Here is a 14,808-nt window from a genome sequence, read left to right as displayed (position 1 = left end):
CTAAATTATAAATACATCTCTTCATAATCTGAAATTTGCATGGATAATTGTGTTAAGAAGATGTGATCAAAAGGAGTACCATTCAGTGTTCCACCGTTTGCACCCATCATGTTCGAATGAACATTTAGATTTAATGTTACCAACTGTACAGTTTAGTGCAAAATTAATACAAATTTTGATCCTTATGATTTTACACTACTATACATTATTTTTCAAACAGAATTATGTACCTTATCTGTAGTCTTACAAAAGCATGAAGACGAGCACACAGATATATAAGTCAGAGACTTCTTTAGAAAGATTCATGCAGACTTAGCGGCTTTTGCCAACTCTTGTTTAAAGTAAAGCTTGAAATACAGAATTCAGACAAGGAGTTTAAACAAAAGGGAAACAAAAGTTGGATCATTTGGGGGGTTATTGATTTTCTGAGACTTTGTTATGTTGCAATTTTGTGTTACATGTTTCACAACACTGACTAAAGGCCAATAGCTTTCTGTGGTATGAATGAGAACAAACAAAGGTTTTTAAAGCCTTTGTCTGGTATTGTAGACAACCTGCTATATGCAAGCCATTCCATTTATGTTCCCAAAACATTTGGAAGCTCCTTGTTTTAATAAGGTTAGGTGCTGTTCCGAAGCCGGAGAGTCTGCCTTTGACATATAAAGCATGTAACCAGATTGTGTGCCCCTGGGCAGTGGAACACTGGAATTTGGCTGGTAGACAGACAAAACCTATTTTTAATTGTAAAGGTTTTGCTTGTATGTTTGTTTTTGTCTTAAAGTCTTTAAGAAACCTAATACGTTGATTAACTTTTGGAAGCTATAAGCCTGATGCCGCTGAACCAGACAAGAATTACAACCCCTCCTCTGAAGATAACCTGTTTATTTTTTAAAAAACTATTTCAGACATGAGAAACTACAAAAATTTCCTTCCACGTGCTCCTTAACTCAGACCTCATATGGAATCACATTTATCCATCCTTTAGTTCAGGCACAGAGGATCTTCAAGGGACAACCAGGTCCCTTCCAGCCTCTAACCAAGAAAGTATCTGGTTAGGTTTATTATATTTAGGATTAGTCTTTCGTCCTTTTTTCTCAGCTCTTTAGCTAGATCCTTTGAACCTGAATCTGCTCCCAGTGACGTCAATGGGAATTTTGCCACTGAATCTGAGTGGAGGAGGATTGAGTTCTGATAACTGTTGACCCTATTACAAGAGTTGGACCGAACATTTTTTTGTATTTGAAAAAGTATGACAGAATTTTACACACACACCAAAAAAAGAAAAGAAAACACAACTATTTGATACAGCAACATGGGTGTAATAAAGTGCTTTAAAAACACAGAGAGAGAGAGAGAGAGAGAGAGAGAGAGAGACTGACCAGTATTTCAAAAGATTACAGTCTAAAAGCTAGACTGTGCTTTTAGATACTGCCATGTGCAAGGGGCAAAAAGTAGCTGTGCTGCCTCAGAAGGCAGCAAGAAAAGGGACCTGCTCCCCTTTGATTCCAGGAGCAAGAAGTCTTTTACTGCTCCTGACCAGTAAGAGGTTACTTCCCACCCTACTTTTCACATGCCCGTCCAGCATGCTAGCCAGTGCACTGGGAGCTGAGAAAAAATGCCCCTCAGAACTCACTCTTTTCCAGCATGAGAGGAGGGGGCGGAGTATCATGCACTCAGAGTTTAACCACAGCCAGCTGACAGGATGCTGAACAAATCTTGCCCTTAGCTGGACTGACCAGAGTCATAGTAAGCATCATATCTGCCAGTTTGAGTATTCCCAATCACGTTTAAACACAAAACAATTTTCTAGTGTACAAGTTATTCACACATTCTTTGGCTGAAGTGTTGGGATTCACCAAAAGACTTTTTTTTTCCCCTATGTTGAAGGCATGTTTTCAACCAGATAAAACTGGAGAAGCAGCACCGTGGGTCTGTTTGAAAGAGACCATCACTAGGATGGCTTGGCAATTTTCCATTTATGTCCATAATTGATCAGGTTCCTTATGGGTTCTCATAGATTCATAGTTTAAGGTCTGAAGGGACCATTTGATCTAGTCTGTCCTCTTGTATATCACAGGATATTAAATTTTACCCAGTTACCCCTGTATTGAACCCAGTAACCTGTGTTTGACTAAAGCATAATTTGTGATTGTGTAAAGCATGTCTTCCAGAAAGGCATCTGTTCTTGATTTGAAGACATCGGGAGACAGAGAATCCATCACTCCTCTTGTTTCCAATGGCTAATCATCCTTTACAATTAAAATAAATCAAAGATTTTTAACAGAATTTGTCTGGCTTTGGCTTCCAGCCCAATGGTTCTTGTTATGTCTTCCTCCACTATATTAGAGAGCCTTTTTACCACTGATATTTTCTCCCTGTGAAGGTACTTATGCACTGTAATCAAGTTACCTCTCAATCTTCTTTCTGATAAAGAGCTCAATCAGTTAGCTTAAGTCTCTCACTGTAAGGCATTTTCTCTGGGACTCAACTAATATTTGTGGCTATTTTATGCACATACTTCAATTTTTCAACTTCCTTTCTAAAATGTTGACACCAGAACCAGCATCAGCCTCACCAGTGCCATATACAGAGGTAAAAATCACCTCTTTACTCTGACTCACTATTCCCATTGATACATCCAAAGGTCATGTTCGCCCATTTTTCCACACCATTAAACTAATGTTTATGTTCAATTGCTTGTCCACTATGACCCTCAAATCCTTTTCAGAGTCTCTGATATCCAGGATTCAGTCACATTTTCTGTAGGTATGGCCTGCATTCTTTGTTCATACATGTATAACACTGCATTTTGTTTGAATGGGCCCAGCTTACCAAGAGCTCCTGGTCGCTCTATATAACTGCCTGTCCTCATCATTATTTACCATTCATCAATCTTTGTTTCATTCACAAAATTTTAATCAGCATCAATTTTATACTTTACCTCCAGATCATTGATGAAATTGTTGAATGTCAGGCCTTCTACCAATCCCTATAAAACCCCACTAGAAACACCCCCAGTCAATGATTATTCTCCACTAACAACTAGTTTTTGAGATCTGTCAGCCAGCCAGTTCTTAATGCAATTACATGTGCTTTATTGATATTTTATAGTGCTATTTTTAATCAGAATGTTGTGCAATACTAACTCAAATGCCTTACAAAAGTCTAAGTGCATTATATAATTATGCAATTACCTTTACCAGGCAAATTTGTAATCTCAAAAGAATGAAATCAGGTTTGTTTGACAAGACCTATTTTCCATAAAGTCATGTTGACTGGCAATTATATTCCTATCTTTTCATTGTTTATCAATTGAATCCTGTATCAGCTTTTCTATTATTTTGCCTGAGATTGATGTCAGGCTAATTGGCCTATAGTTCTCTATGTCATTCCACTTGTCCTTTTTTAATATTGGCACAACATTAGCATTCTTCCAATTTCTGGAATTTCCCTAGTATTTCAAGATTTATTAAAAAATTAATATCAGTGGGCCAAAGATCTCCTTGCCAACTCTTTTACGACTCTTGGATGCAAACTGTCCAGCAATGCCATTTTGAAAATGTTTATTCTCAGCAGATGTTAAATATCTTCCTTTGTTACGAATGGACTGGAAAACACATCATCATCCTCATGTAACACAAATACATCACCCTCCTTCTTTCCAAATATAGAACAGAAATAATGAATGAATATTTCTGTCTGCTCTGCATCATCATCAATTTTACCATCTCTATCTAGTAATGGACCTATATCATTGCGTGGATTTCTTTTGTTCTAGTATTACTTTTAAAAACTCCTTATTGTCATTAGCACTGCCAGCCATGGATTTTCCCTGATGTCTTTAACTTCCCTTATCAATTTTCTACAGTTCATAACTTCTCATTTAGAACAATTGCTATTTCCTCTTGTTTTTGTTGCCGTCACTTAACCACTAAACCAGGATGGGATTACAGCCAAAGTTGTCCTCTTTCTTGATTGTGGAATTGTGACTTTTTGTCCAGCTAATAAACTCTTCTTATAAAAATCCCAATTTTCACTCACATTTTTCTGTCTAATTTTTACCTCCTGTAATAAGCTGGCACCCACCTCTTGTGTGCACCTCCTGGTCGAGTGCATGTGCCTGTAGTCTCTCCGTTTGTGGAGACCCGTCAGTGGTTTCTCAGGCAGGTTTTCAGTGACCGGCCAAGTCTCACACACTGTCTGTATGTGAAACAGAACAAACTCCTTCTGGGCATGCAATCTAACTTGTCCTGGCCCTCTGATGGGGCCATACCCCCCAGGGCTTCCTCCATGTCTCCACTGTCTTTCTGCAGCCTTCCCTGTGCTCAGTCCTTAGTCAGTCCCAGCAGCCAGCCAGGAGCTTTCTCTTGCTTGCCCAGGCCCTGCCAGCACTGAGCTGTCCATGGTCCTGCTGCTTTTTCAGCCAGCCAGGAACACAGTTCTCTCTCTTCCAGCTCCAGGCAACAACTGACTGACTCTGGCCCTGAAGCTCCTTTTATGTGAGCATGCTGGGCTCTGATTGGCTGCCCCCTGTAGCTTCCCTCTTTGGTTGCTTCCCTGGTAGGAAGACTTCTCTTCTGCTCCTCTCTGGGACTGGATATCATAGGACCCTGAGGCCTCCAACCCTTCACATCTCCCAATTTTTTTTCCATAATTTTCCTCAGCTTTGATAATTTAGCCCTTTTTAAACACCAAGTATATATATTATTGATTGGGACTGTACTTTGTTTGCCCATATTGATCATTGGACTTTAGGCAAACACCAACTTCCAATTCAGTGATCTTTCTCATGAGGTCCAAAATATGAGTTTCCTCATGTTGGGTGAAATACCTTTTGTGTTAGAAAATCAAATTTCAGTAATGTCAATAATATCACATTTCTTCTAATCAATTAGACTCTCCAGTTCCTCAAAGCTGTTAGTCAGACACCTAGCATTGGTACATTAGCAAATGAAAAATTTCTTCTCTTCATATTTTTTGTCACATCAGTTCAATTTGTTCACCATGTACTAAGTTTGTTTATATTGCATTTGCCTCCTTTGTGCCCTCATGACTTTTCCAGCCAGTCTCCAATCAAGAATAGCCCCCTGCTTGTGAGATGCAAGCTGTCCCATTTGCACAGTCCCCTCTCTCACTAGAATTTGACCCAATGTTCCATGGAACCAAACCTTCAGCTTCATACCAATCATGCAACCAACAGTTCACCTCTAGTACTTTCTGCCTTCTCTCACTTGTGTATTGGAAGATATTGTGGATCTCAAAGAACATCATTTGAATTTTCCTCCTCTTCAGCTCCCTTCCAAGTTCCAAAGTCTTCTATAATCCACATAATTCCATGTAATGCTGTGTCATGGCTCCAATGTGCAACATCATAAGTGGAGACTTGCCAAATGAATTAATAATCTTGTCCAATTTACAGTTACAGGTCATACTTTTGCTCCAGGAAGAGAGCTCACTGCTGCACTGCCTTCAGAGCTGGGTTCCCAGCCAGCAGCCATGGAGCCTCCTGCAGCCAGGGGAAGTTTCTGGAGATGGGTCTGACCCGGCCCGGGAGGGGCAACTGCAGGGGAAAAGAAAGTCCCGTCCCTCCCCAGCGCAGCCAGGACTAGCAGCTGGTGTCCAGCACACATTAGGCTTCCTCTCCCCTATAATAGCCAGATTTCACAGGGAAGATCAGATTTCACAGTCTGTGACTTGTTTTTCACGGACAGAAATTTGGTAGGGCCCTAATTATAAAACGCAATATTGTCCAGGCCAGTGTCCACATTTTCATCTATTATTCCAAGTACAGTCATCTAACTGCCTGTCCTCCCCAGCACACACAGCCACCCACTCCTCTCGTTCAGGAGATAATGGTTTCTGTTTAGTTATTTGAAAATTAAGAGTTCTGAGGAATTGTTTCAGACTTTTCCCTACTGATCTTGTTTGTTACAGTTTATTGGCAACTTACAAAATTAAAAAAGATTCTTTAAAAAAGATTTTTAAAGGTTTACTATTAACCTCCATTTACAACCTGGGCATAATCCCTTTCCTTTTCTTCCCTTCCCTGTCTCCTCTCTCCCTGCACAGAGCTATAGTCTTAATTCCTTCTCTCTGCTTTGTCGCATGTAGGTCTGTTTTACCCCAACTGACTTAAAAAGCTCTGGATTTAAAATGTTGACACTTTAGATCTTGTACAGTGCCTTCAGCTCTTGACAAAAGATAAATCTTCCATTCTTGGACTAAAATTGAGACCCACCTCTTCATCTTATATCCATAATGATAAAGATTTATAAAATCACTGTGGCTATCTAGTTGCAAAATATTTTGCCAATGGACTCAAAAATCATTCACAGAGATCCCTAGTTAGATCCTACAACCACCACTCTGGCTCAAAGCCACTTTGAAGATTCTAGTAATTGAAGTACTACTCGTCTTCTATCTGGTTAATCATGGGCATCTACACCTTGGGGAATATTTATATTAATGGTTCTTTCAAATCCTTTGACACTCTCCAGTGTGAATATGATTGTCCAGCTGCCAAGCATAGAAACACTTAAACTCAAACATTGTTTTAGAAAAATCACCGGATGAAACTATAATAAGAGCCATTCTCATATGCCATCTGGGATACAATAATCCTCCACATAGAGACTAGGCATTCATTAGCAGAAACAAGGGTTTTATATCATGTTTGTCTGTCAGATAAGGATTCTTTAAAAAAAAAAAAAAAAAAACAGCACGAGGGGAATTTGATAATTATAAGGACAGAAGTTTTACTTCTGAATTTCTTTAGCTATATATTCAGTTACAATCACTATGTGTGATCAGTAGCCAAAAGAAACTCATAAAAACTGTTCCCTTGAAATTAAGCTATTTGCATAATATTACTTTCTCATTTAATATTGTGAATTTCTTCTCCATGTCCCTTATTTCCACCACTTTCTCTGCTCCTCATTTCTACTGCATTTTCACAACTCCTCTGTTTCAGTCGCCTACAATGCCCAGGTTTTCTCCTTCATTTTGAAGGCCACACATCACCGGAACCACTGCTGAAGTACATCTAAGCTATTACTACAGTCACTAAAGGGTGCCGTCAGGAATCAAGTGGATATGCGATCATACTTTCCCACAGGGATGGAAGGTCCTGCAGATACAAGCGTCTGATATCACAGATAGCACACAACAAAGTTTAAATGCAACCCAACATAAGCTGAGACTGCAGTACCAGTGAAGCTCTCCACTATTGGTCTCACCCATCTCACCACAACTTGAAGACATCTCTTTACATACCATTGCCTCCCTCTTCTCTTATAGTATTTGCCTGTTCATTCTGCTACCATTTCCTTCCTGAAGTCTTCATTATCATCACACGTGAATCAGCGGTGTGATTTCTGAAGCTCCAGATTTTGTTCGATGATTACAGCATCTAGTACAATGGGGTCTTAGTCCATGACTAGGGCTGCTAGTTACTATATGGTAATGCAAATAAATTAAAATGAAGTAGCAGCATCTGGGGCTAGAGAAGGAGGCAGCATAGAGGATGCCGAGCCAGAGTTTTTCAGTAAGGCAGGAACAATAGGAGGAGAGAGGGGGCGGGAGGGAAGTAAGAATCCCTTCTCCCCACAAAAAGAGGGAATACACACAACAGTAGTCTTCATTCGATTTACAACCATAGGGCAACAACTAAAAATACTGTGCACAATACATTGAATGCTCTTTTAAATCCAATGTAATAAAATATTAACTTGTGACAGGTTCTGCAAATTGGACATTAAGGCATTCCAACAACATAACCATTAAGATTCAATCCTTTTAGAGTAAAAAAACCAGACTATTAAATCATGTCTTAAAATTTGACATAATACAGCTCTCTGATGAAGTCTTCATATTTGGGAATAAAACCCTATTGAATATACTGGATTTTAGCAAACAATCAAAGCATCTTAGAGCATCTATAAGAACCAAAACCTTAATCCTGGGAAAAACAGATATCACAATCTTTTAGGGATTGAGTTGTGGGCAGTCTTGCCTAGTGGCCGGAACAAGCATCCAAAGCAGGGAAATGGAAGCAAGGGTCAGAGTCTGAGGCTGGAGGCCGGAGCCAGCAGTGGGAGCTAAGTATACCAACTGAAGGCTTGTTTATACTTAAAATACTACTGCAGCTGTACCACTGTAGTGCTTCAGTGAAGACACTACTTACGCCAACAGGAGGGGTTCTCCCATAGGCATACATAATCCACCTCCCCAAAAGGCAAAAGCTAGGCTCAATGGGTGAATTCTCCCATCAACCTAATGTGGTCTACACCAGGGGTCAGGTCAGTTTAACTGCGTCATTCAGGGGTATGGATTTTTCATAACCCTGAGTAATGTAGTTATACCGACCTAATGTCTTCGTGTAGACCAGGCCTAAGTATGAAAGCTCAATGATAAATTAAGTTGCTATATATACCTAATACAACAATTTAGGTCTTCATTATTCATGTGTTACTTGAATACTGAAGAGCAGTACTTTGTGTATGGACAAACAAAACATTATTCACCACCATCCCCAAAAAGATTTAGATTTTGCAAAGTAATTTGGTATTCTTTCAAATACCAGTGGAGTCAGCTGCCTGAGAACTGGGGGGAAAAAAAAAACTAACCTGCAAGCAGGTCAAAGGAATTTAGAAATATGGCATTTGATTTCAGCTGTACAGTGCCACTCTTCCCTCAAATTAATGTTGCTTAGCCTAATTACTTTTGACATAGTTTGTGGGTATTAAATTTTTGCAAAATGGAAGCAACATGGCGACCTGTTCTGGAGTTAATTTGAATGTTAATCACATAATGAGGGCTTGAAACAAAAAGTACTTGGGTCAGAGAGGTGAACTAAAGCAGAAGGTCTTTCAGGAGTTTCTTTATCTATGATTTTATCTGCAAGAGTGATAAGGAAAGGCCTGTGCCTTTTCAATTTAATTTTCTAATCACAATAGTCAAAGACTCCAGCATGTCATTAGCCATGGCTCCCAGAGACTCAACTTTCCTGCAGTAAATTTAACATCAAGCAGTTTAATTTAAAAACCAAAACAACCTATACATCACTGAGCTTTCCTGTTCATGCACAGGAAGGTTTTCTTACCCGATGATAATACTATTGCTTTGGTAAATTCTTTTTATTTTATATTTTTATTCCCTCAGTAACAAGAAGTATTTTGTGCTCTACTGACTTTGCATATCTTCAAAAATTTCTAATTTCAAAGTTGTCTGTTTATTCCCAGTAAAGCAATTGATCCTCTTAGAGAATTTATTTAGCGTACATGTCTTTTTATTTTCTTCTGCATTGAATCACAGCTAGAAGTTGTCACAGGGCCTGGTTTTGTAGGAGTAGCTGTCCACACTGCTTATACAACTACAATTGGGAACTTAATTCACTAGGACAGGGGTCGGCAACCTTTCAGAAGTGGTGTGCTGAGTCTTCATTTATTCGCTCTAATTTAAGGTTTCACGTGCCAGTAATACATTTTAACATTTTTAGAAGGTCTCTTTCTATAAGTCTATAATATAGAACTAAACTATTGTTGTATGTAAAGTAAATAAGGTTTTTTAAATGTTTAAGAAGCTTCATTTAAAATTAAATTAAAATGCAGAGCCCCCCGGACTGGTGGCCAGGACCCAGCCAGTGTGAGTGCTACTGAAAATCAGCTTGTATGACACCTTTGGCATGCGTGCCATAGGTTGCCTACCCCTGCACTAGGACATTGATATTTTTCCCATGCACTTCCCTAGTCCATGGTAGTAAATCCTGTCCAGCTAGAAGCAGGGAGGCTTTCCTTTTCAAAGCTTTGTAATAAGACTTGTTCAAATACCATGATGATAAATTGTTAAGACTGAACAAAGCCATGCTGACCCAGAGATATAAAATAAGCATGGAATAGAAGATCAGGACTCCACATCTTGTACAGAAATTATTCTTAAATATGAACCGATTAAAAACACTTCATTTTCCTTTTATCCTCCATTATCTTTTTTGCATTGGTTTCCTGTTCTAAACAGGAAAACATTGCTGAATCAAATGATAACACCTGTAATAGCCTCTTGGTTTTTGGTCCATGGTGTACCCTTAGCTCAGGGACTTCTTAAGTACCAGTACTAAGACACCCCGTGTTGTGCTGTGGGAAGGAAAATCCTAGAAAAAGCCACAGAGGGGCTGTATGGAAAGAATGAATGCTCTCTTCTGCAAAACATTCACATATCTGACCAGCTGCATAGAAAGCAGACCCCTGCTCTGGGACAGAGGTTGGCACCTCAGTCAAGAGAGAATTCAAAGGTTTTGTAGCTCTAAAAGAACTGAAGAGTTTGTAAATTAGTTTATGTTCTACTTCCTGTGTTTTTGCGAAGATAGGGAACATATGGATCACAAAAAACGGTTACCTGAGAATTATGATTAATATTCTACAAGCACAAAAGTGAAAAAACAGTTAATTTTCTTATAGAACTAACTCTGAACTTCGTCAGCCATCACATCGCCCATTCACCTAGCTTGGTTAGATCTCTGAAGTTTCTCACAGTCCTCTCTGGTCCTGACTAATTTAAGTAACTATAATCTAAATTATTACCCCACTACTCGCCGCCCTCCCTTCCAGACCTAGCTGAGAACGTAGGGGTATCCTGTTGTTAACCTTTCACTATTTTGAAAATTAACCATTGACTCCTATCAGTAGCCTTCTGTCTCTTACCCAGTTTTTGACTGATGACAATCCTTTGCCTCTCACCCAATGACCATATCGCAACCTCTTGGGCAAGTGCTTGTCAAAGGCCTTTCAGAACAGAAGTCTAAATAATAAAATCAACCAACCAGAGCAGGCCAAGTGCGGGTGAGAGCAGCTCCTGCTATATCTTTTTAAAGGGTTCAGCATGTGCTCCCCACTTGCTCATCCAGACCAACTAGCAAATGTGTATAAAGTGAGGTCACCCTCTCCCCCCTCTTGAGGAGAGTAAGTATTACATACATATGGGATCAAACAGAGAAATTCAGTATTTATATAAGAGAGAGATAAATATTATAAAATAACAGAGCCCAAGAGTTTAGTAGAGTCAAAAAAGGAGTAGACATTAATATGGATAATGAGAACATCAGTTACGTATATTTTTAAAACAACAAGAGAGATAAATCCTTATGCATTAGGGAATAAAATAATTGATGGGATTAAAAATAAACATCACATTCATTGGCAGGTTATTCAATAGCTGTCCATTCTGGCCTTTTTTTTTTTTTTTTTTTTTTAAACACCTCTCTTATCTGCTGTGGGCCACTAGTCTGATCCAATATGGCAATTTCTACATGCAGATATATATTACAAGGGAATTTAGTATTTTTTAGATATCTAGAGACTCAGTCTGTGCACACAAACTGGTAAAGAAAATGACACACTATATATCGTCTATAAAGGGTTTATTGTGCCAAATTTTGAGACTAAATCTAGTCATTCAAGTGCGAAAGATTTTAGACCTGTTTTAAGTGAAAATCTCATTACAACTTTAAATATGCAATTGCTACTGACATCTCCGTAGTAAAACTATACATCTCCTAATATGTCTTTGCACTGCCTTGAAGTGCTGTGGAATACCACCACCTTAATAAAACCCTTCAAAGAGTAGAAAAAAATTTCTGGTTTTCCTCTGATAAAGTAGGAATTTTTTTAAACGATCTCCACCTAACATTTAGGACTTGCTTTTATTATTATGTTATTTTTTCTTCCCACTGAGTAATGATCTTTAAATCAAGACCAGCTGAAAACCTTCATAAAAGGAGACATCTGGTCACAAATTCAGCGGTACAGTTGTTAGTTTGAATTAAGTAAAAAAAAACATTAAATCAATGTTCTGTAAATGCTAAAACATAGAAATGGTCAGAAAAGCCTATGGGTATATTTAGTATCTAAGGACTCAGATCTGCAAATGCTATAGTGCACAGAAACTACTCACTGTAGCAAGCACTTGGAGAGAAATCCTGGCTCTACTGAAGTCAAGGGGAGTTTTGTCATTGACTTCAATGGTGCCAGGATTCCACACACTGTCTGGTAGCAAGTGAGACTCATTACTTAACCAGGGCACACAATTCAAGTACCACACTTTGAGAAAACATATTAGTAGACTTTCATAAGCATTAGGGAAAGATTGTAGTTTTTCAACATGAAATATGAGAACAGTGACACCTACATGAATGTATTTATTAGATTTCTGAAAGTCCTTTGACAAGGTCTTGCACATCACTTAAAGTAGTATAGAAAGATAGTGAGTGATACAGAGAGCCTTAAAAAAAGTATAGAGCTAATACTCAGAAGGTATAAACCACTGTAAATTTTTTTTTTAATTTTGAAAGCCAAATTAACACATTCATTTTAACTAATTATTTCATTCAAATTAATCCCACTCACTACTTGCTTAAGACCTGGTTAAAACACAAGATGCATTGGCAAGATAATGGGTTTGTACTCTTCACTATTCTAACTTAGAACATTATAGCTGATACTTAAGCATTTTCATCCAATTGTTCTAACAAACAAATAAATAAATATAGACTTTCATTTGCATAACAACATCTGTTAATTATAAAAAGACAATTATTATCTAATAATTTTTTATTACAGAGTATGAAAAGATCAGCAATGACAAATATGCACAACAAACCTTAGGATAATTCTGAATGTTTAATTGTTCAGTCTTCCCACATTCTATTTTTAGAAGATGGAATTTGAATACCATTAAATCAAAGAAGAAATAACAACAGCTGCTAAGATTTTGTATACAACAGCTATTACTGAGATCTGAGAGATTAAAATGACTTTCAGAAAGGCCACAGGTTTGACTAATTTTTTTAAAGAAACAAAATACATTTAATTCAAAATACTCTAAACCCAATGGAATAATGGCTCTTAAAAGCCAACATTATTGCTAAATAACCTTCCCTCTCTGCAGGTATTCCATGTAGTCACAGGTTGATATAAAATTAGCTACTCTAAGTAAGTCTTTGCCCAACATGTAACTCATTATCAGAAGATTTCTCTTGTAATTAGTCAACTGTATCGAGGTAAGCCTCATGAAAAATATATGTCTACATTACAAGATAAGCCCAGGGTTCAAACTCAGGCTCAAGCCTAACACTCCTCCTGTCGACACACAAATCATGCTCCAGGGCTCGGACCCAGGTCGTAGAACCTTATGGGAGTGAAAGGTTCAAGCCTGTTTCAAGCTGGGACCTAGGGTTCAAGCTCTATTGCTTTACAGTGTAGACACAGCCCCACTGGACTTGTGCTCTGGGAAATGGTCAAAAGTATCCCACGTGTCAACTTTCTTTGTCCTTTGGATAGTCAATTTTCCCACACTGCACCATCAACAAAGGGCTAGAGCTGGCACGTGCTGGGAGGGTGTTAAGAAGTCTGTGACATACATTTGGACGCGGGCCTGCATAATGCAGTGTAGATGTGGGCACCAAGGTTGTGACCCAGGGTTGAACAATTCCTAACCTAGAGCTGCAAGTAAGTGTAGATGCACAATCCCTAAGTTAATAAACACAGAGTTTGTTAACTCGAGTTCTACTAACCTAGGGCTTACATTGCAGAGTAAACTTGGTCTCTAATTCAGATCAGGAAATAGACAATTCTTTAATTTCATCTTTTTAAAAACAAACGAACAAAAAACCACATTATCAAAAATTAAAACTGCAGTTCTCATGAGCAGAAACTTAAATGCCACTAAAATAACTAAGAGGACTCACCAAGTTCATTGAGACTCTGGGCAGCTTTTGTTATCTCTCTGCTTCCTCCCTGCAGTTGTCCTTGAAGTCTCTTACTTAGATACAAGATGCGTATTATTCTCCGCAGCAAGTCACAGGCTGCCTGTGTGGAAATTATGGCTTTAAGTGAATATTCAATGTTAGACATGTATAGTTTTAGTCCCCAATCCTGGAAACTCTTGAGTATATGCTTGTAGTTAAATACAAAACACACAAGCAAGCATTTGCAGAATCAGAGACCTAGTGGTTAGTTAGATGGACATGGATAAATAATGACAATTTTTTCATAAGTACTCTATGACTTTATACAACAGTGCTCACTATTTTAACTATTAATGCTACAGCACATGATGCTGTTCAAAAGCCTCTGATTTTATTTGCTATGCAAAAATGAAATATTAACACTTGAAAAGTTACATCACATCTTATATATAAAGACAATTTAGCTTTATTTTGTATAATGTCTTTCACAGAAAAGTTTACCCATGTCAGTAAAAAGCGGATACTGGCTTTTGTTCAGCTGATCAAAGTTTGACCAGAAGCAAAACAAAAAAAACAAATATTGATTTTGTTTTGTTTTAATCTCAGGAGATGATAAATCTTAAGGCTGACCAAAACAGTCAATATACGTATTACCATGTACTCTCCAAATATCTACAACACTCCATTTTGGGAAATAATTTTAGAATGGTTACTCTCAAACTCAGACCGGAAATAAGGCATAAAGTTGTAATGGGGAGAGTAATTAACAACTGAAACCATTTACCAAGGATCATGGCGGATTCTCCAGCACTGAATTTTAAAATCAAGTTTGGATGTTTTTCTAAAAGATATGCTCTAGGAATTATTTTGGGGAAATTCTATGGCTTGTGTTATATAGCACGTCAGATTAGATGATTATAACTCTCCCTTCTGGCCTTAGAATCTATGAAAACCTTTGTTCAGCCAATTGTTAAGTCAACTTAATTCATAATCTTGTAAAGTGTTTTGAGATTGGCTGGAAGGCACAAAGTAAGATCCAAGTATATCTTATTCAGGAAACACAATTGCAT

General features: G+C 38.1%; 1 protein-coding gene across 4 annotated transcripts in view; it reads right to left on the bottom strand.

Annotated features, from left to right (window-relative positions):
- The window catches only part of COG5 (component of oligomeric golgi complex 5), a 324,671-nt gene that overhangs the window by 281,838 nt on the left and 28,025 nt on the right, over positions 1 to 14,808 (bottom strand). For all 4 annotated transcript variants that reach the window (XM_039516771.1, XM_039516790.1, XM_039516780.1 and 1 more), the window contains one exon: positions 13,739 to 13,859. In XM_039516771.1, the coding sequence (XP_039372705.1) occupies positions 13,739 to 13,859 (121 nt within the window). The remainder of the gene's footprint in view (positions 1 to 13,738; positions 13,860 to 14,808) is intronic.

The sequence above is a fragment of the Mauremys reevesii genome, linkage group 1 (assembly GCF_016161935.1).
Source record: "Mauremys reevesii isolate NIE-2019 linkage group 1, ASM1616193v1, whole genome shotgun sequence".
NCBI classification, from domain to species: domain Eukaryota; kingdom Metazoa; phylum Chordata; order Testudines; family Geoemydidae; genus Mauremys; species Mauremys reevesii.
Note: the sequence above shows the minus strand (reverse complement) of the source record. Positions and strands in the feature narration are given on the sequence as shown.